The 23,375-nt window shown below is 53.7% G+C and overlaps 1 protein-coding gene across 8 annotated transcripts in view; it reads right to left on the reverse strand.

Annotated features, from left to right (window-relative positions):
• Positions 1-1,727: 1,727 nt before the first annotated feature.
• FMNL2 (formin like 2) overlaps positions 1,728-23,375 on the reverse strand; it is a 144,151-nt gene continuing 122,503 nt past the window's right edge. Inside the window, exons 11-28 of one of the 8 annotated variants that reach the window (XM_042783780.1) lie at positions 22,086-22,196; positions 20,735-20,884; positions 18,794-18,895; positions 17,536-17,851; positions 16,949-17,134; positions 15,907-15,927; positions 13,594-13,718; positions 13,208-13,410; positions 11,765-11,999; positions 11,068-11,136; positions 10,823-10,903; positions 10,398-10,527; positions 10,123-10,286; positions 9,783-9,884; positions 9,220-9,318; positions 8,213-8,336; positions 4,978-5,024; positions 1,728-3,669 (exon numbers count right to left, since the gene is read on the reverse strand). In XM_042783780.1, the coding sequence (XP_042639714.1) occupies positions 3,631-3,669; positions 4,978-5,024; positions 8,213-8,336; positions 9,220-9,318; positions 9,783-9,884; positions 10,123-10,286; positions 10,398-10,527; positions 10,823-10,903; positions 11,068-11,136; positions 11,765-11,999; positions 13,208-13,410; positions 13,594-13,718; positions 15,907-15,927; positions 16,949-17,134; positions 17,536-17,851; positions 18,794-18,895; positions 20,735-20,884; positions 22,086-22,196 (2,304 nt within the window). In that variant the 3' untranslated portion in view covers positions 1,728-3,630. The other 7 variants (XM_042783777.1, XM_042783778.1, XM_042783776.1 and 4 more) reach the window with 7 other exon arrangements.

Raw genomic sequence — 23,375 nt, forward strand, 5'->3', positions numbered from 1 at the left:
GCCAGCCCCAACCACCCCCCAGAGGCCCGATTCCCGCAGCCTCCTTTCTTGCTAGGGTGGCAATTCTCAAGAACAGTAGAGATTGAAATCAGTCATTTAAAAGAGAAAATGCTGGTGAAAAACGCGACTTAGGGAACTGCTGGATGGGGCGCAGCTGCGGCTCGCTCGGCAGAGGCTGCGGGGCAGAGGGGGGAGGAAAAAACACCCGAGTTTGGTCAAACAGGACTTTTTGTGCCCAGGGGTTAGTGACAAAATCTGGGCGGGTGCTGATGGCAGCGGGGACGGACGGACGGACGGACGGGCCGGGGCTGCCCCCACCGCTCACCAGGCAGCCCAGAGTTTTTGAGGGGGCTCGGCGCTTCCACTGATTTCTAGTTTAAGATGGAAACGCAGGCGGCGATGCCCGAGTGGCCACGGCCCGACAAAGGTTTCCGAGAAGCTCAAGTGAACCGTTAACTCCCGGCTCAGGGGGGACTGACCCGGAGGTGGAGCTGGGGCGGGGGGAGGCGGCGGGTGCTGAGCTGCTTTAGACTTTGCCAAACACCTTAGAGCGCGTGGGCACTATTTTGTTACTGCCTTGCATAACCTGCATGAGGAAAAAGTGTTTCTAAAGATTACTTTTGAAAGGTTGGCCTTTAGTTTTCCATTAAAAATAAAAAAAAAAAAAACACCCGTACATTATTCTAACAGGTTTTTTTGGTATGTCTTTTAATTAGCTCTTGCACAAGGAATACATCTTAAAAGGAGTCTGCTTTCAAACCAGTCCAGGCAAGGCACAATTTAGTTTTTAAGGGAAATGAGTTCAGGCTTTTTTGCGGGTTTGGTTGGTTGGTTTGTTTGTTTGTTTTCCTCTTTTGCAGCTTCATCTCAGGGGCCCCGTGGCGTGGCCCAGCCCCGCTCACCGGCCTGGCCAGCACAGCGAAGCTCCAAGCTCAACCTCTGGAGTTCTGCCTCGAAACTGGAAGGAATTTGAGCAAGATCGGGCCTTTTTATGTGTTAATGGCTCAGTCTGACTGTACTTGATTTGCTCCTGCAGAGCTCCCTCTCCCCTCTGTGCGGGTTTAGTTCCAACCCCCCCCCCCGCCCGCCACTGCCTGGTCCTGGGTGTCTGCCCCCCCCTCACTGTATTTAGTTTGTTAAACCCTTCTAAAAAATTAAACCTGAATTTTTGCCTGAAGGATGACGTTGTTCTCTTTAAGACTCAAAGATCTGTACTGGGGGGGGGGGGGGGGGTGTTGGGGTATTATTTATTGCAAACTCCTCCGTGCCCCTCAGGCGCGGGGCTGGCACCCGGAGCAGCAGGAGGGAGCCGGGGTTTGTCCCCGCGGGTTCTCGCTCACGAATTATTTCGCAGAGTCCTCGGGTGGTGGAGAGCAGGAATTCACTGCACGGGCAGCTCCGGCCCCCGGGGGGGTGTGAAGGGGCTGTGGCAGGTCCCTTCCAGCCCTTCCCCACCTCCAACAGCCCCGAAGAGTCACACTTGGGTGGGGGGGAAAAAAAAAACAAAAAAAAACAAAAAAACAAACAAACAAAAAAACAACCACCAGGGTGTCCTTAGAGTAACTGAGAGACCAGAGGTACAAAAGCCAAACGGTGAGTGGTTTTAAAAAAAAAAAAACCAAAACTCAAACCAAACCAGCAGCCAAAGGCTCCTGCAAGCTTCACCTGCAAAACACGGCCCTTGGTGGGAAAAACCCCAGTGACAAAAACCCCCCCGGATTACTGTGTAGTAGTGTAAATAGTTTATTTGATCTTATGCCAGGAACAGACCAGGAAAGTAACATGAACTGCTTTTATAAAACACTTCTAATATTGCTAAGAAGCAGGTCTATTACTAGAAAAATATTAAAGAGAACATGCCAGCATTATATTCGAGTTGTACGATAATTGTTGTCTTCCATTAAAAAAATACCTTTGAGCTGAAGAGCGTGAGAGCTGGTGCTTTTAGCCGTTTGCCTAACAATTTACTGGCTTAATTGGCAAATTTCGTAACGCAGATTAAAATCCTCTTCTGTCACTGTCAGTGGAGAAGGAGGCGGTCTGGCATGTTCTCTTTAGCATGTCAAGTACACGTCGCTGTAAATGCAAGAAGGTGGCAGTTTTTAAAGTAAACTTCCTGTAAATAGGCAAGCAGAGGTCAATGTGGTAACTTTGAGCCCCAAACTGTCCATTTAGTTAAATATAAAAACAAAAACTATAAGTTAAAATAACATTCAGATTGTATAGCACAGGCTGATGCTTTTTTTTTTTTTTTCCTTTTTAAACAATATTTACAATATTACCCAGAGGCTAAAGGGGGGAATAAAAGAGAAGTGTAAAAACCATAAAAAACTGCACCAATTTTGTAGCAAAATATCTGTACATTTAAAAACAGATTATCATATAACTACACATTATCCAAGGAAAAAAAAAAAAAAAAAATGGGACCTTCACCAGTGGTTCACATAAGCACAACATAAAAGAAAAAGGAATTCAGTGGTTAAATACTATACAATAAATTTTACAATTAACATATGGATGCAATGAGACCAGGAAAGGGAAGCTGTAAGCAAAACGTATCTTGGAAAGTACAAATGGTTCCTCTTCAGTGCAGTTCTTCGCTTCGGGGCGGGTGGCGTACCCTGCCGGCGCGGCGCGGGGGGGTCACGTCCCTTTTTTAAGCTTTTCAAAACCCGATGCAGAACCCCTGACCCGCCGGGATCCCTCCCCTCGCTGCCCCCGTGAGCCTCGGCGGGGAGGGGGACCCGGGCTGGCCGGGGGGGGCTTGGCGCCGGCTCGTTGGGTGCGCGCGTAACTGCACCGCGACGCTCCGCAGAACCCTAATACTGATTACTGAGCTGTTGTTAATACCTTAGTGCTAATTAATAAATACGCTGTTATTCAAAAGCTGCCTCTAGCTGAAGGGCAAGCCCCCCCCCCCCCCCCCCCCCCCCCCTTCATTTTGTGCCTTTGCAATGAGTTCACACCCCAGCCCGGCCCTGCCCCGCGCCCCACAACCCTCACTGATGCCTCAAGGTGTCGGCACGGCAGCAGCCCGGCGGGGTGGGAAGAGGTACGGGGTCACTTCTTGGAATTGTCTCCCTGTTAGGTATGGCAAGCCCGTAAACGTCCTCCTTTTGTGAAAGAAAACGAAACAAAAACAAGCCAGGAAGTGCAGCTGAAGCCAAGGCTGGCCCCTCGGCGGCCAGCACAGGAATGCGTCGGAAAGCAAGAGCACGTCCAAGTGCCGCCTGTTCACAACCAGCTGGGATGCAGGCCAGGCCCACCGGAGACCCGTCACTAAACTTTTTCATATAACCAAACCAAACTAAACACCCCAAAAACAACACGTATTTTACATTTTGGTTAAAAATACTGAATAACGTATTGGTGTACAAAGATACCCAATCAAATCAAGTCCTATTGCTTCGATTAATTTGAGCAGGTACTTCAGTTTTAGGCACTTGTTAGCTACGGTTGAGCGGAGAGCCCATCGCTGACGTCCCTACGCGTTTTCTAGCTCTCTGAGCCCTTCCGAAGGTGAATTTCGCCCTTCCCGGGGCTGTAAATGTGCTCCAGCTCACATGGTTATCTCGGCACCGTTGGCAGAGCGCAAGTTCTGGTCGTCAAAGCGCCGCCGGACGCTTCTCCTCACCGCGTCGGCCCGTCGGTACGGCTGGTTTCGAAGATCTGCGGAGAGGGAAGGGGCGTCGGTAAAGCGCGCCCGGCGCGCCCCGCGGGCACACGCACCCCCGCACCCACCCGCGCGCACGCAGGCGAGACAAGGAGAGAAGTCCTGCTGGAAGCCAATCAAAGCAGCTTGTGTAGGAAGAGGAGAAGGGCCTTTCCCTCCCCCACCCCCCCCCCCCCCCGCCCCCCCCCCCCCCCGAGAGCGGGAGGGAGCAGGTACCGACGTGCCCTTTCACTACTCGCACCCAAGCAGCAGGTAATACTGGTGAAACGCGCTGAAATGCCGGTGGAACTAAACGGGGGGGGGGGGGGGGGGGGGGTGGTGGGGGTGGTGCTGTTGGGTTCGGGCGCTACCGTCGACGACAAAGCGCCGACAGTTTGCCCGGGTCCCCCCCCCCACGCTCACGGGGTGAGCCGGGGTGCGGTGGGGCGAGCGTTCAGCCGCGCTCCCTGCACGGAGCCCTCGTTTCTAAAAGAAGGGGGCTGGGGGGGGGGCCCTGGGGAAAAGCAGCCGCTCCGCCGCGGTCGGCTCGCGAAGCTCCGGCTGCCGCCCTCTCGCCCGGCCGCAGGGATGCTTTCGTTAGCCGAAGGCAGAGGGGCTGCCATCCTCCCTCCCTCCCTCCCTCCCTCCTCCTCCTCCTCGCCCCGCTGCTGGGGAGGGAAGAGGGGGGAACACCGGGCGAGCAGAACGGTGGAGGAAGCCGGAGGTGGACGTGCCGCCTTACGGCGACCGCGCTTGGCAGCCCTGAAGGCTGATCCCGCCGCCAAGATTCCTCCCCCGGAAATAAAAAAAAACGGGCGTTTTGGAACGGGGAGAACCCCCCGCCTCAAATCTCCCGGCTGACTCCTGCCTTGGTCTAAAATCAGACTTTCCCCCCCCATTTCCCAGCCTCCAGGCCGCCCTCTCCCACCCCGGCACGCGGGGCGGCCGGTTGTCCTTCGCTCCTGCCCCGATGCCACCGCAGGACCGGGACGGGGGGGGTGGCAGAATCCCCAGGGAGCTACGGGGCTGAAACAACCCGGGGGGCGGGGGGGGGGCAAGACTGTCCCGGGCTCAACTTGGAAAAGAAAGGGCCGAAATGGAGAGAGTGTGAGGAGGGGCACCAGGCAACGGATCCCCTCCACCACAGAGGGTGAAAATAAAACGGTCTCGGTCTCCACTGGCCTTTAGGCTCTCACCAGTATTACGCTTAGCCACATCTACCAACAGGCCGTCTGGCATACAGAGAGAGGAGGAAGCTAAGTAAAAAGTGATGCTTGCCAGCTCTGTGTATCCTCCACCACCGGTGTGCTAGAAGAAATCCTTACCCTCGAGTGAACATTTGGAAATTTAGTGATATTATTCTTCTTTAGGGCTAAACAGAAAAACAAAACAAAACAAAACAAAACAAAACAAAACAAAAAAACAAAACAAAACACAAAATGATGGTTAAGTAAAAAAATGGGATGGAAAATGAAGAGCAAGTCAACTCAGCGTTCGAAACTCCCAGGCACGTTAGCCAACAGAGCAAGAGGGGGTAAGGCCAAGGCTACGGGAGGAGGGAGGTTAGACACGGAGAGGAAAGGACAGGAGGGCCACCCTCACCTCTCGCTAAACCAAATTCCAAGCTGCTTTGAAGATTGGCTCCAGGAAGGTAATACAGCAATTAACTCGAAAGAGCAAATAACCGTTGAGCTGATTACAGTTCGCAATTTTATTAGAAGCATTCATCGAAATACACATCGCCAAAGTGAAACACTGTTGTCTTCTTAAGCCGCCGAGTCCTTAAGTCAAGACAACAGTGTTAACAGACATGCTGGGTTACACACGCCCTCCTTACACTTGACGCCACACGATGGAAATCGCTCAGTTCCATGACAAGGGTCACAGAGTCCCTGCGGTGCCGGCTCTGCCCCCTCCCTCTCCCCGCCGCCCCGCGCCCGCTGCCCAGCCCAACCCCAGCGCCGCACAGAGTCCGAGGGGACCAGAAACCCGTCGGTGCTCGGTCAGCAGCTCGGATTTTATTTCGACCCAGTTGGCATGGAACTGAAAAAAAAAAAATGTTAAAACGTGGACGTGACCGAACGAGAAAAGCTTTTACGCTGCTCGTTCTGTCCCGTATCTCGCATGCAAACATGCAGGTGCTGGTTAAGAAGGCCAAAACCCAACGCTCCTCGCGGAGGACGGACGTGCTTACAGACAGCCCTTCCCAGCCAGAAAGCAAACCCCGAGGAAGTCCCACTTAGTTCATGCAGCCCGGAATTTTGCTTGGGCACACAGCCGGTGGCGTGCATGCATTTCAGAGGGGCAGACCGGCCGACAGAGAAGGGTCTGTAGGCCGGGAGAGCTGACATAGAAAAGCCAAGTGAACCGTCACTTCACGACCGCATTGTGGGTCTCCTGAGTCTTGGGGGCGGCAGGAAACCTGCACCACATCTCCCGTGACCTCCACCACTTGCTGTTCTATGGCATTTGTCAGGAGGGTGAGAGATGCCTTTGAGAGCCAAGGGTGGCCAAAAGCATCGAGTGCAAAGTCGATGGAATGGAATAAAACGTTACTGAAACACAAGGACATGCAACAGAGGCGACATAAATACAACTCCAGGTGGACGCCGGACACGACTACACACTCAACATTCACATGATCCTGGCTGAGATCCGCACAAACGGAGAAGTGTCAAAAATCTACAGCAACCTTTCTTTTTTCTAAGAGCATCAGGTGTGAAAGAGGAATAGTTTAGTAATGGAATTCCTCAGTGAGAACAGGTTCGCAGAAGAACCGAGAGCCCCGCTTGGCGGTTCGGGCGGTAAAGGGCACAGTCTTCAGCACTGCATGGGAATAACAGCCAGAGAGACAGAGAGAGCCGTGAGCAGCGGGCCGATCGCGTTAGCACGGGGTCAGCGCTCGCTTGCGGACCCCCAGGGACTTGTTCCACAAGTTCCACCCCAGCTGTCTGACAGCCTTTGCATGAGGAGTTCTGACATGGCATCCGTTTTGGGTGGTTTTTTTTTTTTTTTTTTTTTTTTGGGGGGTGGTGGGGGGAGGGATTGTTTGAGAGGCTATCGCTCAACCTGCTGCAGAAAAAGGGTGCGCCCTGAGGCAGAGCTCTCCTGCCCCTCCCGTGAGGCACACACCCCCCCCCCCCTCAATTTAAAACCACACCTCCCATCACTTCCCCACCGCTGACGGAGATCCCACGGGCCCTGCTCGAGCGACCTCGGTCCTATCTGCCTTTCCGTGCCCAGCCTCTATCATCACATAGCCTGAGGCCCTCGGAGACACCCCCGCAGGGGGAAATCCTCCGCACGAGACCGTCGGAAAGGTTTCATTTGAGTCTGGACTGCCTTTTGCCTGTGGACGCTCTTCTGCCCCGCAATCTGTTTCTCCCACAGAGCAGGAGAACCACTTTCCCGATTCAACAAGCGGCCAGGAGTCTTGAACGAGTTGCAGAAGCAGTAACAGATTAGATATAACAGCGACTCCGGCCTTCAAGTAACAAATATTATCTTAGGAGGCTATTAATCGAGGTTAAAAAGTGGTGTGGAAGCTTCAAGCATTTCAGCCCTGCCGTCTAGTTGGGCAAAAATTCCCTGGCTTTCCTTAGTGAGTGGTCAAACAGCTCTCCTGCCCTCCTGCGCGAAAAACTCACGTGAAAAACACTCAGGAGCAGCAGCCAAGGAAATCCCGCCCAAAAAGCTTTTTTTTTGAGCTTCTGGGCAAGAGAAACAAACGACTGTAAAGCTACCGAAGGGTTAAAATCGTGGTCCTTCCACACCGCAGGCGAAGAACGTGCAGTGAAATCCAAGGACTGCGGTCAGAGCAGCTGCACAGATTAAAAATTATTTTGACTCCTGAGCAAAACGCAGTTCAGAGGGCGGCTCTTTTGATCCGCAAATATTTGCGCCCAATTCCTGACTGTGTGTGGCTACAACAGCGGGTTCTGCACCTCTGCCCCCGGTGGGACCGGCGCAGAGTTCACTTACTGATCTGAGAAGCAGCAAGACCAGCAGCGGTTTCGGGTCATAAATCATTCAGGTTTGACTAAATGATTTGCTGTAACCGTGCGGGAACGTGGGGCAGTTACTGTTAGTACGTTTTATAAGGAAAATGTAGGCTCTTAATAATGTTAAACAACCGTCATTCGTCCCATTGCACGGGGGGGGGGGAAAAAGGTTTCTGGGAAAAGATCTGCACGGCATGCACATCCCCACCCCGAGCATCTGCTGAAGGCCAGGCACTGAAGTGGCTGCTCTAAAGGTGAGGGAAGGAGCAGGTCCCCACATGCTGCGGGGGAAGAGCTGAGAATGGGAGCGTGTGCCGGCGGTCCGCGCCCGCAGGGCTGCCAGCCGGCGCGCAAGGGCAGGTGACCGGGGTTCAGGTGTTACAGCCCCTTAGCAAAAAATTCTGTACTCGAATTCACATCGTATCGCAACAACGTCCTAAGCTGCGCTCGGGTGACGCGGTTTTAAGAAGTACATGAAGGACTTCAAATAGCTGCTAGGCAGACATCCTTAGCCACTGTGAACGGGCCTCGGAGATTGCAGAACAAAAGGTGTTGTTACCTGTTATAATGTCTTCAATAGCACCGTCCTTCCCTTCGTACACATGCCTGTTATCCTTGACTTGCCGCCGCCTGAGCTCTGCGATCAGCTCTTGCTGCTGCCTCTTTGTTTTATGCGAAGGAGACTGAAAGCAAAGGAGAGGGGATTTGTAACTCCTGACCCGCCAGCTACCCCGGTTTCTCTCCTCCTGGGCGCGGCAGGCCGGGCGATCCCACCGGCAGCAGTCAGCGAAGAGGAGCTGCCAGCTTTCCGCCCGATTTTGCAGGGCCGGGAGAAGACCCGCGCGCGCTCAGCGCACGTCCCGGGCAGGGCCGCAGGGCAGCCCCGGCTGCCAAGCTGCTTTGCTTCCCGGAATCGCCCCCAAGCCCCCTCATCACTTGGAAGAGGAGCTCCCCGCTCCTACCTCTGAAAAGCATCGGGGGAACAAGGAGAACAGACTTTCCTTCCGAGGGAAGAAGCGTGGCTGGGATTACAGATCCCAACAGCGGCTGCTGGGAGCAGCACCAGCCGATCAAGCGGCTGGTTTGGAGCCAGGGGGAAACCTCCTCCAGCAAGTCTGAAGTGTTACCGCAGGAAAAAAAAAAAATAAAAAAAAAAATCAAACCACGTCAGGAAAATACCTGTAAAATGGTACGGTGGGGCTCAGCCCTGCTGCCACAGTTGGCGGGGCAGGGTCTGGGGAGGCTCGTCCCTTGTCCCGGGTTCGAGCAGCTGCCAGGCCGGCAAAAACCGACGCTCGAGCTAACGGCAACGCCGACGAGATGATTCCCTGTCTGTTCCCCTGCTTCTTAATCTTCCAGACTTCCAACGCAGCAGATCCGTACCCCAGAACCCTGTCAGCTCTACTTCAGTCCCCTCCACATAAGGAGGAAACTTCCGGCGCCTCTATTTCTAGGCAGTTGCAAGTTGGGCAACTGAAGTTCTTACACGGAGCTGAGGTTTCTGAACTATCAGGAAAAACACGCGAACAAGAGGGCTCCTGCCTGTAGGACGCATCTATTTCATACCTTTTGGTCCTGTTGCTCCATCAATGCTTCTTGCTCCATAAGTTTTTCCATTAAGGCTTGTTCCTGCTTTTTTCTCAACTCGTTCTCCTCTTCTGCTTGCTGTTTATCACAAAAAAAAAAAAACCAAAAAAAAACAAGCCCACAGGTTATAGTTTCCAATTGTTACAGGGAACCTAAATATGACAAATGAGTAACGCTATCGCTTGCCACCGCGGGGCTTTCCAAGGAAGCGGGGTGAGGTGTAGCAATTTAGCTGTCTCTGAACACAGTCTGAAAAAACTGGGCTGGGAGAGGCCTCCACCGCCCTCTCCCAGTCCCGAAAGACACATATTCAGGGTCAAAGGCGTGAGCTGCGGCCACCCAGCGAGGGTTCCTCCAGCGTCTCAGCCAGCCGCGTTGTCTTTCAGCCTTGAACCATAATCCCCAACTGAGTGCTTGTGCTGCCCCGGGCCGAGGGGACATTGCATCGAAGCCAGAGGGAGCCCCGAGCCACGGAGGTACCAAACCAGGTACCAAACTGCCCTCACAAGGACAGAAGGGGAGAAGAGGACGCTCCCGCTTACCTTGTAAGCCTTCACAAACCGGACAAACACTGGGAAAAAGACCGAGGGGGGGGTCGTCTTGGGATTCTCCCCAAAGTACTTCACAGCATCGTCGAAGGCGTCCTACAAAGAGCACAGATTTACTGCGTCGCGCATATTCCAGGATAAACTCACCGTCCACTCCTGCAGTATTCAGTGTGATTTCCTCCGTGGGCGAAACCCTTGGCTGAGGCTGGCAGGTTTACGCCCAGCGCTTGAACTCGGGAACAAATAAATACACAACACTGCTGCCCCTTCTCCTCCCTTTCCAGCGACAGGCTACTACTCACCCTCTCGCCAAACCACACGAATAAAGGAGTACCTGGGCTATTTTGGCGTCGTCCTGCAGTTTCTTCAGCTTCCCTTCGTTGTTCTGAATGAACTCCTTCAGCATCGTGTTGTGGTCGTGCATGGTGTACTCGCGCTTCGTCAGATCCAGGCCCCTCTGCAGCTCCTTCACATCCAACAGGACGTTTTCAAGGGACACTAGGAAATCAAAACAAAAACGCTGCACCGCTCCTGGACCTGCAGCTTGAACAATTCCCCACCGAGCAGAGCCCTGCCAGCCCGTGCCCGGCCCCAGGGGGGTGAGGGTACCTGCAGCAGCCTTCTCCACATAATGAAGTTCGTTGTAAAAGAGGGATACGTGCTGGTACTTCTCCTTGACCACATTTGAAATATAGTGCAGCAGGGTCTGCTTTCGGTCCGTCGACTTTGTCTCTAGGAGCTGGGGAGAGAAGGAGAGGAGGGCTTGCTGGCTGGGGGTGCAGCAGGCTTCCTTCCCTGCCGTTTCTCCACCCGAGAGGAGCGGCTGTAAAAGCCGATGGAATCGTTCCGCGGGTGGTTTTCAAGGTGGGGGGGTCTGCAGAGCCTGGGAAGACACGTGCCTTCTCCCAAGAGGCCCCCTCCTCCCCCCCCAAAGCGACGGTAAAGCAAAGCCAACTCACACCGACCCTGTACACGACACTCATCCCACACACACCCCCCCCCCGGGCCCCACGAGGCACCTCGGGTTTACTCACCAGGTCTAAACTCTGTAGCTTAAACCCATACACAGCTCCTCGTTTGCTGCTGTTCATGTAGTTTCCAAGAGCCAAGATTATCTGCCAGGACGAAACAGAGCAGAGCGTGAAATCTTCAGGACGAACGCCTGCAAACCTCCGGAGGGAGAGGTGGACACGCCAGCACCCACGCAGAGTGTCGGCGTGTGGAAGGGGACGCGCCGCTGAGCGGTGGAGCCACTGAACGGATCGAAAATGAAACCCACCTCCAGTATTTTCTTCAGCTTTTGGGACGACTTTATTGAGACGGACGCAGCTATTATTGCGTGGAGTTGCTGCAGGTAAACACGGGAAGAGCTTCGGTTAATGCGCGCTCAACCCAAGAGTAAAATTAAAATCTAAACTTTCACGCTCTAAAAAAAAAAAAAAAAACCCCTCGTTTTTCATTCGTATCGTGGGCGCTAGTAGGAGTGTTTTCCTACCCCAGCACATCAGGATTTCAAACGATTCGTTCGCACCGCAGATTTGCCACACTCAGGTGTGGTTGGCTCAAAGTGTATTTACACTGCAATCCTGACGGCCGCGAGAGACGCGCCGGGCTGAACGGGACACGCCTCGGAGAGCCCATGGACCCGCACTCATAGGGACTTTCCCTGATGAGAGCAACAACTAGCTTTCCACTCAAATTTCAAAAAAAATTTTAAACTCCTACAGGGTAAAGAAACGGGACAGTATGGAGCAGTCCCGGCTACAAACAGCACCTGGGACGTCGGAGTCGTCGATAAATGAAAACAGAGCTTGGAAACGTGGAACTGTTTGATCTTCTGTCTCTGCGCGGGCTGATCATCACGCCCGCAACACCCCCACCCCTCTCTCTGCCTTAGGGAAAAATTAAAATCTCTGCGACCCTCACCGACCGGCCCGCGGCTCTCAGGCCGAGGCACGGCCCCCTCCCTCGCTCACCGGGGTCAGCATCTGGATGCTTTCGGCAAAGTTGCCGATGAAGGCCATGATGGTCATTTTCTGCATCAGCCTCTCAATCTTGCTGAACTGCATCATGAAGCGGTCCTCGTCCGACAGGTTCTCGATGGGTTTCCTCTCCCGCTCGTAGAGCCGCAGGACCTTCACCTCGTTCTCGGTGGGGAGGAACCGCATGAGGCACTCGACAAAATCCACCGGCAGCGTTTTCAGGTCAAACCTGCGCCAGGGCAAACCAGGAGAAGCGGCGGCGTTACGACAAAAGGGTGGGAACACCGTCTGCACGGAACGAGGGAAAAGGGGAAGAAGGGACACGCGAGCCCGAGTCGGTGAAGGGATGAAGAAGCCGTGAAGTTCCTCCTGCTCTCGTCAGAGCCCTGGCTGGGGCGGGGGGGGGGGGCTCGGTCCTGCACGTGTGCAGCTCGTGGCGCGTGAAGCTGTGGACAAGGTTCCTGTGCTGCTGGGATCTCGCTGACAGATGAGAACAGAGCTGGGGAGCCGCTCTGTCATTTGTGTAGCTGGTTTTTGCCCTGTCTCCGTGAGAACCGATCAGCACGCCGCAACACTCCAACCCTCTTAGAAAAATGAGTATCTCTGTAACCTTCACTGACCGGCCCACGCCTTCGCACGACCCTGCTTCTCTTTCCAAAGACGTGGTCGTTCCTCGCACCCCTCCACGGCCACCTCTCATTTTTATCAGAGAAGATCCGCAAGGAAGAGCAAATTTGTTTTATTTGATCGGGCCAGAGCCCCAGAAACACCCGGAACCTGCCTCAATCTGCAGCAGGATGGGGTCACCCCCCCCTCACCAGCCCAAAGGTAAGGCTCAAGCATCCGGATTTTGACGCTAAGTCCCGATGGAGCAGTGGCAGACGCTGCCCCGGATTCGGGATGGGGCCCTGCGCCCCGTCCCCGGGAGGCGAGGGGCTGGGGCTGCGTGGGACGGGTGCACCTGCCTCACAGCGGGGTTGGGCACTGCCCGGGGCCACGACACAAACCTCGTTCTGAGCAAAAGCCCTTCCGCTGCGCTCGGCCTACCGTCATGCTTTATGGAGCAAAGCAAAATAGCTGCCTCCTCCCGAGACTCTGGCTTTTGAGTGTTCGCTGTAACAGAAAACACCAGGCAAACGGGATGAGAGAGGCAGCACGCAGTGGCCTGCCGTGGATACGCCCGAGTTAGCTTCTTTAATAAAAGAAGCGCTCGTTTGTTAAGCCTAAGTGGTGATACGGCGACAGAAAACTGCACGTTTTTTGTTTCAGTTCAAGGGAATCCGATTTCTGGGAGTTCAGAATAGTTCCGTCCTTACTCCTGGATTTTTTCCAGGTGCAAAGAAATTTACATCAACCGCCAGTTGAAAACCATTCCACTTACCAAAAATTACAGTAAATCTTAAATATGATTTCTTTGCTGACAAGGGCTTTACTTACACGTGAATAGCTTTGCATATTTCATCTGCCGTCTTCCCAGCTTTTCTTAAAGTAATGGCAAGATTTTTGGCCCTGTTGGCATCCAGTAACGTCACTTTGTTTGACCCTTTCTGAGTTATCTTTTGCTTGCTTGAAGTAAGATCAATGGCTGGACCTTGGGCTTTTGTTTTGAATATTTCTTCAAATTCATCCACATTTAAATCCTAAAAAGGAAAGAAAATGCAAATCAACGCTACCAGCCCTGATTCCCAACCAAGGCACTCACGCTGACCTCCTGGGGACCAATATTTGGAAAATAATTGCTGGGGTTTATCCCTGCAAAGACTGACATTCCCTTGTGCCACGGGCCGAAGCGGGAGGCAGAAGGCAGCGAGCAGCGCTCATACCTCCAGGATCCTCTCGTCGTCTATTTCGTTGAAGACCGTCCCGTTGATCTGGTTGGGTTTGAGGGCAACCCAGTTGAACACCGGCATGCGGAACTTGGTCTTGATCGGCTTCTTGATTTTCACAGCTAAAGGAGACACCAGAGGAGAGGAGAGGCCAAATGACAAATCCCCAAATGCGCCCCGAACGGCAGCTTCCGAGTCGGCATTTCAGCACTGGAGGAAGAAGCGGCCAGAGCTGAGTTGTCCCACGGGAAAGCCTGGCAGGATCCCGCTGCCTCGAGAGGCGACCAGCGCCGAGGGGCTTCCATCCAGCCCCTCCGCTGCCTCAGGCCTCTGCAGAACTGGACTGAAGGCCAGAGGCTGCGAAAACTTCCCGAAAGGAAATGTGTTACCACTTTATTACCGCGTGTTGCCTGGCTTGATTTAAAAGCCCAGCCAGGCTGTTTTTAAACGCTACAGAAAACGGGGAGAGAGGGGTCGAATTTAAGCCCGTCCTGCCGGCTGCAGAGCCCACCCCCGGCGTGGGCGGACGCGCAGCCGGGCACAGCTGATCTGTGACCTGCGTCACAAAACTCGGGGCAGAATAGGTGACAAGACGGAAAAAAAAAAGCCGCTTTCCCCAAGGTTTTGGTACAGGGAGCGGCCCCCGTCCCACTGCCTGCTGCGACGGGGCAGTGCTGCTTCTCCCCGGGTTTGTCTTTTAAAGCCAAAAGGGGTGGGCAGCAGCACGCGGGAGCTTTAACACCGTTGAAATAACAGGTTTAATCTTCCTGCGCGGCGCAGGAGCAGCGAACGATGGAACAGCTTGCACAGGGAAGCTGTGCGAATGAACATTGACTGCTCTCATTAATCTGTGCGCGGGGTATGAAAGAAACAGGTTGGAGCAAGGAAACCAACGCTCCTCTATTCCTGTTCCTAACAGGCCTGGAAGGTACAGGACTAAGTTCTGCAGTTCAGTTCTCCTGTCTTGGTGTAAACAAGAAAGCTGCCGGTTGCTACAAAATCAGGGCGTTCATTAACCAGATCCATCAACGTTTGGCTCCCGAGTTACTCAGAAAACAAACTGTCTCTTCCCAAGCTGCAAACATGAAACAGAAACTCTGGTCCTTCCTCTCCAGTGCTGGCAAAAAAGAGGCATTGAGGCGGGGGGGGGGGGGTGGGAGGGGGGGTGCAGGGGACGCCCCGCAGCAAGCCCAGGCAGGGGCACGGGCCGCGTTCGGCTTCGCTCAGCCTGGGGTTTGCTCCCGACTCCTGCCCGCCCCGCGCTCGGAGCAGGACCATGCTCAATACTCAGTGCTCCGTAGAGATGCTAGGGTTTCTCAGAAGGTGGCCGGGTTCCCAGGTTGCAAAGCACTTGAGCAAATAATTCTTTCACTTTCCCATAAAGAATCTGTGTTTCTGCCAGGACAGAGACGACCTACGTCAGGGGACAGTCCTGTTGTGCACCGGAGCTGGGTGAACGTTGAAAACATTTCCACTTCAAACCCAAGAATCGAGTTGTGTGTCCGCTTCCCGTTCACGCTCGTGCTCATTTTGCAGGGTCGTCACAAAGAGTAAATTACTGGCAAGAGTATTTGCTTGAAACAAAGAACCATAAGCGAGTAACGGGGAGCATACACACTATTCAGCTGTGGATTTTGAGAACTGTATTTATCCAACTGGAAGACAGGAACACACGTGATCAAACTGTGCTCATCTAAACTAAACGGAGTTTTACTCGCTGCTTAATTAATGTGGTTACTTCAAAATAATTCCTAAAATAGAAGAAAGAAATAGCTTTTTACATCCGAAGCACCCATGAAAAAAAACATTTTCCACTCGTGCGTACGTTAGAATAGATTATTAACAGCTCCTGGGTTATTTCAGGACAGGAAAGGGAGCTGACTGCCTCGGGGACCGGTTCCTGATGCAGCTCATCAAAATCTCTTAAAATTCTCCTTCCTCCTCTGTTACAGAGCCCTGGGAAGGGCGAAACCCGCCGCAGCTCGCCGCTCGGCCGGGCTGGGAAAAGCCCATCCTCGGCGTGGAGCGGTGCCGGGAGGGCGGCTCGAGGACGGCTCAAGAGAAACCGCACGTCTTCATTAGCTTGCTGAAGTGCTTTGCTCACTCCAGGGCCTCCCGGGTGCCAAACCCCAATAGTTGGCAGCATCCCCGAAACCACGGCGCGATCCGGCTCCGGCCAGCCAGCCCCTGCCCCAGCCTCCCCATCACCCCCCCGCCCCGTCGCCCACGCCGGTCCAGGGGCACACACACGGGCACAGCACAGGGGGGAACGCGGAGAGGTGGGGAAATACTTAGCAGAAAGCAACCTACAGAAGAGCTTGATTGGCCCGTCTTACCAGGAAGCAGAAAGAACAGAGAAAAAGATGTTAGCAGCGGTCAGAAAAGCAAGATTTTGTTATTTCCCTGACAACCCTAAGACCCAGAAGGGTCCTGCCCTGAGAAACGCTCCTTTCTGTGCAGCCGCCGCATCGAGAAAAGGCATTTTTGCTCTTCTTCCCTCTCCTAACCCCCTGAAGAACAAAATATCCATCCCACCTGGGGTTTTGGGCACCCCCCCCCCCGCCCCCCAGCAGCGAGGAGCTTGCTCCCCGACAACCACCGCCGCTGCCTGCCCGCCAAACCCATGGGGCAGGGGCAGCCCCTAACCCCAGCAGCATCGCTCCTTTTGGGCCTTTGGGTTTTTTTCTGTTGTTGTTGTTGTAATATACCCTGGGACCCTCTAGTTCCACAATGCTTTTCGCTTTCAGAGGAAACTTTAAAGGCTGGAATACTTAAAAAAAAAAAAAAAAAAAAAAAAAAAAGCAAGCTATTCATCAGAGCTCCTCAGGCTCTCTTTCTGGACTCTTGAGATTTCCTGGGGAGGGGGAGCAGTGGGATACCAGTTAGCATTCACCGGCTGCCCGAGATGCTTGGCACATGTCAGAGAGAGTGCACAAACCCATGATTAAAGACGGTCAGTACATTTTTCTTCCTTCCAAAAAAATTACAAAAAGTTTGCTTTTTTTTTTTTTTTTTTTTCCCTTTTGCACAGCTATTTCCTCATGAAGTTCTCAGAAGAAATCAACCACCACGAAGCCCCACGTTCCTTTCAAAACCGTACTTTGCTTGCTTAAAGCCAGAAATGATCACGTTTGGAAGCTATTTTTGGCGGGAGCTGGAGTTTCGCTGGAGAAGGCGTCTCTTCCAGACCAAACCAAAAGCGTTCGGTTCGTAACTGCTCTTCCCTTTTATCATCCCCTCTAAGTATAACGGCGATAAGGGGGGACGGGTGTTCCTTTAGGTGACTAAGCAGCCAGGTCCCACCTCGGTGCCCTGCCCCTGCCTCCGCCCAGGAGATGCCCGGGGGTTTTACCTGCAAGCCCTGAGTTGAAGACCACGGTGGGAGAGGCTGTCCCGGGCAGGGGGGGTGCCGAGGGCGGGGGCGGGGGGGGCAGTGGAGCCGCAGGAGCCGTCTCCAAAGACGGACCCGGGAGAGGAGGAGGCGGCGGCGGCGGCGGCGGAGGCGGCGGCATCGGCACCGACACAGGGCCGTTTTGCACTGAGAAACGAAGGAAAAAGGAGTTATTACAGTCAACACCCATCCAAACGTCACCACGCAGCAAAAGTCACAACATCCACCTTGTCCCCCCCCCCCCCCCACTACACGTCTCCTCTCCACCCCTACGCTGGCACGAGCGTTTTTTGGACCATTTAGCCCTGCACTGAGGTGGGAGGAAGCCACTCTAACGAAAAACTTGCATTTTTTTTTTTTTTTTTTTTTTTCTGTCAACTGCAGGGCTCGGCAACGGAGCAGACCAACATGGGAGCCACCCACGAGCGGGCTCGTTACAGCCAAGGGTGGTTTTGCCCGCGTGAGGCTGCTGTGACCGTCCCTGGCACAACGAAACTGCACCTCCAGCTCCCGGCCAGCCTGTCTCTCGGGGATAAAACGCTTCTCACCTGCCTCAGCTGCCGCTGCTAAGGCGGGTAATGGTGGCGGGGGTGGTGGCAGTGGTACTGAAGTTGCAGCTCCAGCACCCGCTGCGACACACGGGCCAGCCACGGCCTCCGACCCCGCGGGCACCATCCCGGAGGCCAGAGCGACAGGAAGGATAGAGATGTCACCATCACCCTTCTTCTGGATCTTAATGGTTCCCTGCTTCTCCAGTTCGTGGATCTTTTTCTCCAGCGTTGACTGCCGCTGGATGGCTTCTTCTTTTTCTTTCACCATTTTCCTCAAGGTGTGAACCTGGGTATTCGCGTCTTTGTAGATCTCCTGAGAGCGCCGCAGAAACAAGGAATTTACGCTCGTACTCAGCGAAACAGAACGCCAACACCAGGCCCAGAGCAGCCTGACACAGCACGGCCGCTGCGCCAGGCTCTACCTAACTCTGAGCTCTGACACAAAGGTGCATCCTCACCCGTGAGGAAGAATTCATTGTGTGTTTTTCCCAAGGTAGCAGCAAGGCAGCGCACAGTACCGAGTCCTGGGAGAATCCTCACCTGCGGGCACCAACGCCCGGGGGTGCAGAATTTCTCATCACCACTTTCTCATGCTGCCTCCCATTTCTTATGCCAGCCTTAAATAGACAGCGCAGGTACGCGCCCTCGATTTTGACTTCAACAGAGAGGAGCTGATGCCTTGCTGGTTACCGTGCCTACGAGCTGACCCGTAAAGGGAAGCAGGAGCAGAGCTCCTACTCTGGAGGAGACTGTGAAGCACCCAGGGCAGACACTCAGGAGGAACCCTAAAAGCAGCCGCACTTTGGGATGACATTTAGGCTGATGTCAGTTAATGCTTTTGCTGCTGAGACCCTACAGGAAGAAGCAAGGAGTCTGGCTCGTGCACGGAAAGCTGGCTGCGCTTGACAGCGCAGACGCAAGGGCGCTTGCTCCAAGCCTGAAGTTCTCCAGGTCCACCTCCAGCAGCTCTCTGCAGCCAGCCGGGTCTGCAAAGCTCCACGGAGAAACGCTACAGACCTGGGCGACATGCACCCGTCTCGTTTGCTGACTGGCTGGCGCCTTCCAAGAGCTTTACGTCCATCTTTGAGTGCACGCGCAAGTAATTCTGTTTGAAATCTGGCCTCGGTTCAGAATTAGGAAGCTAACAGAAGTCACTCGGCCTGGTGAAAGAGTTGTTACCTCCCGAACACCACGTGCACAGGAGATCGCTCCCCTGAAGCGTGGCACCCAGCCAGAGCTTTCCCATCCCACTTACCCGAATCACATCCAGTTCTTTGTTTCTTTGCATAAGTTGTTTTTCCAGTTCCACAATCTTTGCCATAGCTTCGTTCTCCGTATCTTGGAGTTTTTCAGATAACTACCATTAAAAAGAGAAACAGCTTTTACAAGTGGGTAACGGCAGTTTTCCCAACCAGAACGTCGCGAACGCTTGTTGGAGCAGTGGCACGTGGTAAATTACTGATATTCCACCAAACCCTGAAGTCTTTCTTTGGAACGAGAAAGGCTTCCTGCACGCCATGGGGCCCTGCTGAAGGTTTCTCTGATGAGGAATGTTATCCTTCAGCCGTGACCAGCAGGTAACCTGGCTGGACCGTAGCTATGAACCTGTCCGGGTAAGAAAGCCTACCCTACAATAAAGCACTTAAAATGCAATTATTGTCACACACCCCAAGTCTGATTCGAAACTCCAAAACCCCACAGAAAACCACAGTGGCAATGCTGCAAAACCAAGAGGCGCTGAGATGGTGGAACCTATAAATATCACCTCTCACAATGAGGCTAATTTGAATAGCAACGAACGAAGGACTTGATTATATTTTTTTCCCTCCGTTGTCTTTTGATTGATTTTTTCTTTTTTCGCCAGCCCCACAAACTCGAGATCTGAGCGCCCCACGGTTCTTGCTGGCTTTTTCCACCACCACCAATCACGCCGACTCAGGCGAGGCTGCAGAGGTGGGCTGCTGTGGTTTTGAGATAAAACTTCTGCAACCCTATTATTAGCCCTTCTGTCAACACATGACAGAAAATTATGTCCACACTCGTGGGATGAGACTAGTTTATGTAACGAGAGATCAGCAGCAAGCCCTTCAAGATTTGCCACCAGAGTAAAGCATTAGGTTTCTGGAAAGGTAAAAGGAGTAGATCTAGGAAGCAAACAGCGTCATTGCCAGTGAACCACTTGCCTCTAGCACCACGGAGGGGCAAACGCTGCACTGCAGGTTGTTTCAAGGACGTATTTATTCTAAGTGATGGCAATCTAGGAATGGCAAGAGGATGATGACCCTTTTAGGGTTTTGTTTTTCAAGTATGGGAAAAAACTTTGATTTAAAACAAGCCAAGCCATGTTTTCTGGACTAAAGTGATTTGACTCCAAAGAAGATACGGGACAGAACAGCCGTGAGCAAACACCGAATCACTGAGTATCTGCTGTTCTTCAGTCCCTTCCCTCCTGAGCCCGGTAGCGTGCTTTAAGATGCAGGTGGGATGTTATCTGCTCTATTTACCAGCACTGCACTGCCGAGGAATTTGCAATTTCTATGTAAATTAGCTCTCCCAGCTCATTATATAACTGGGCGCAGAGGCTTCGTGCACCAAGCGACTCCGGATGGAGCCGCAACCAAATTGAAGCTGAAGCCTCTGAAGCTGCCAACCTGCCGTGCCGGGGGCTCGGGGGGGTGACCCTCTGCTCAGCTGGCCCCCAGCACGGGGGGGTCACCCCCTCCCAGCAGCGCAGCTTTTGGGGGATACCCCACCAAAGCATCCCTCGAGGGGCAGGGGCACGGCAGGTCGAGCCCCCCGTCAACGAGGCAACGTGACTCCTCCGTAAGGAGCTGGGGGCTGTGGCAGATGGGGGTGTCAAGAAAACGATAAAATAAGACATTTTCTCACCGGGTCAACAGATGTGAACAAACCTTCGTAGTGAGTGGAGCGCCCGTTGACTAAAACATGCGGGATACGACGTCTGGAATATGGCATGAAAGCACCCAGGAAGTTTATCTGCCCGAGACCTCCTGAATTCCTTCATTTGCCAAATACCTGATTATTCCCCAATATAGAAGCGCAAAGTCCTAAGGCTTTTTCCAAGTGAACCTCACAGCCCCGCTTCCGCCTCCCCAAACGGGCAGCACAAAGCCCACGCGCAGAGCGGGCTCTCAAAACTCCTTCAGAGACCAAGGTGACAAAGCGCGGTACTAACATGGGAAATGTTTTCTTCCAGTTCTTCAACTCTTTCCAGGGCTGCATTCTTGGTTTCAGCATCCTCCAGTAAAGCTCCCACGTCAAAAACGTTATCCAGGTAAGCCTGGATCTGCACCTGCAGTTTGTCGCTCTCCGTGTGTTTCAGTTTCTGCAAAGCCAAGAAGAGAAGGGTGTCGCTCAGCGCCGGCCGCAGACAGCGAACGGCGTGGGGGAGAGTGGGGGGAGCTCAGGCCACTTCCACCACGCACCAAAACACTTTGCATTTTTAATGTTAGCTGGGGCCAGAAGTGACAAACCGTCGATCAAGACCGAACGTTCAAGGTTTTCAAATCAAGCTAAGCGGTGTCTTATCTTCTGTTACCACAGAGGATATTACTGCTTTCCTCCGTGCTTGCTGTTTGACTGGGGGACTCTCCGGATCCACCGCCCTGCCCTGGGATGCTGCGAGCCCTGCTGCTGCCCGTGGTGGCCACCGGCTCAGTGGCCAACAGGCAAAGGCGAGGCCCGTGCTTGGGTTCCAAGCAGCGGCACGGCCCGCAGCAAATCCTCCAAGTGCTCTCGCTGACCTTGCCGTCGGGTTTGCTGTGTTCAAAACTATCTCCAGAGAGAAGAGCAGAGCGTGCTTCCAACGGGCTCTGCCCGTGCCCGGTGGACTGCAGGGTTTGTGCCACCCTGGGACCCCAAAGAGACCTGTGCTCGCTATCGCCCTGCACAAAGGCTTCTCGCAGACAGCAAAAAGCCCCTCTCCTGATTACTGCCGAGCAGAAGTCAGCCGGGACAAATAAACCCCTCGTCAACACGAGCACTGGTTTTATGTGTGCGCTCCCAAGAGTAAGGACAGAGAAAAATACAAAAAGGGGAAATATAAAAGCAGCTTTCTTCTGGGAGACAGCATTTCCCACAGGATGCCAGCAAACGCCTGGCTGTCAGGAGAAAACTCAAAGGAGGGTTTTTTTCACAAAAATCTCTGGCGGCACCTGAGCCGGGGCCGACACGAGGCGGGAGCCCGCGGCTGGAGGTCGGGGACGTGGCGCGGGCGAGGACGGCTGCGGTTCATCCTCCCTTTGTTATAAGGCAGAGCTACAAATTTAGCTCCCAGTCCATAATTGAAGTTAAGTCGCAGCCGATTTTGCTTCTGCAGGGGTGGCTCCAGGCCACAGCCCCCAGCCAGCAGCCAAGGCACTGCATTTTTAGCAGAGAGCGTGGCACAACCCTGCTCTGCCCTCCCAAAAGCTCTCGGGTGAGGGGGGTTAAGGAGGTTTAAGGCCAGGCTGGGCGGCTGCGGGGCTGGGGGGGTGTGGTGGAGCAAATCCACGCTGCGAGGCGGTGGGGACCCGGGTCATACTCACGTCCAGGTACTCGTCCAGGCCCAGCTTCGTGAATTCGTACTGCAGGTGGACTCTGAAGTTCATGTCCTCCACCGAGTGGACAACGATGTTGATGAACTGCATGCAGGCCACCTGCAAGGAGAACCGCTGCACGTGAGAGGAGGTGACGGCGCGGGCTCTCCCGGGGGTCAGACACAGCCAGTGAACACATTCCCGTGCAGTTACGACGAGGGGAAACTGTGATCCACTATTCTGCAGCTTTTTTTTTTTTTTTTTTTTATTTTTTTTTTTCCAAGCCGGTGCTGGATTCGAGCTTACGGGGTGTTTGTCTGCTGTGATAAAGGGAAGCATGGCTTCCAGAAATTAAGTCATGTCTGCAGAGTCTACCTTTACTGCGTGCCGGTGAACACAAACGCTTTCCATGCCAGCTCGCACAGCCAGACATCATACAAGCACACAAACTCTTAAGAAAACAATGCTGTTTCTGAAACGGCCTGTAAAAGTGAGATTAATTTTGCAACTGGAACCCCCCTCGCTTAGGAAACGGGACGTTCACAAAAGGCGCTTTGTTGTTTGCAGCAAGGATATTTCCAAAGCTGTGGTTCGGTAACTGAACCAGGGAGCAGATCACAGGAGTTGGCCTCCAAACACGGCCGAGCACAGCGGAGGAAAGGAAAAGGCTCTCGAGCAAAGCGGGTCATGAGCAGAAGGAGCAGTGGGGGGAAACCTCCTGCAGAGCGGCAGGAATCGGGCTACGCACCCCAAAAGGTTTGTGCTTTCCTTGCCTCTAAGGTACGGCCAAATCCTGCTCTGCACAAGCACCCTCACCCCTCTTTCAGCTCACAGGTGACCCCGTCTGTCACCCTCTGAGCTGCTTTGAGAGAGGGTTTGCCTGGTCCTTGCTGGGTTTTTCGAGGGCGTAACCCTATCCCGCCAGCAACGCTGCAGCAGGGCTAGTACCAAGCTATTCAACGTACCTGGGAAGCACCTCAGTAGTCTGAGGATGAATCTGAGAGAAGGCGAAATCAAAGCAACCCGATTTTACCTGCAGGACAAGCCTCCAGGAGACCCCGCGTCTCTGGGTCACGCGTGGGAAGACGGAACTGAAGGCTGCTCTCTGGGTTACCAGTTTGCTACAGGATCTGGCCGATCCTTTGCGATCTGCTGTAGGGCCCAGAGGCCAAACCCCTGGGCAGGCATCTGCTCCACGGTGGCCTTTGACTCCAGGTCTGGCCGGGATGCCCCGGGCTGCTCCTCCCAGCAGCCGCTGAGCTGCCATGAAAACTTTTCCTGGCCGAGCTGATCGGCACT

This window comes from Tyto alba, unplaced genomic scaffold (assembly GCF_018691265.1).
Source record: "Tyto alba isolate M040663 unplaced genomic scaffold, T.alba_DEE_v4.0 Super-Scaffold_7, whole genome shotgun sequence".
Classification (NCBI taxonomy): Eukaryota; Metazoa; Chordata; class Aves; order Strigiformes; family Tytonidae; genus Tyto; species Tyto alba.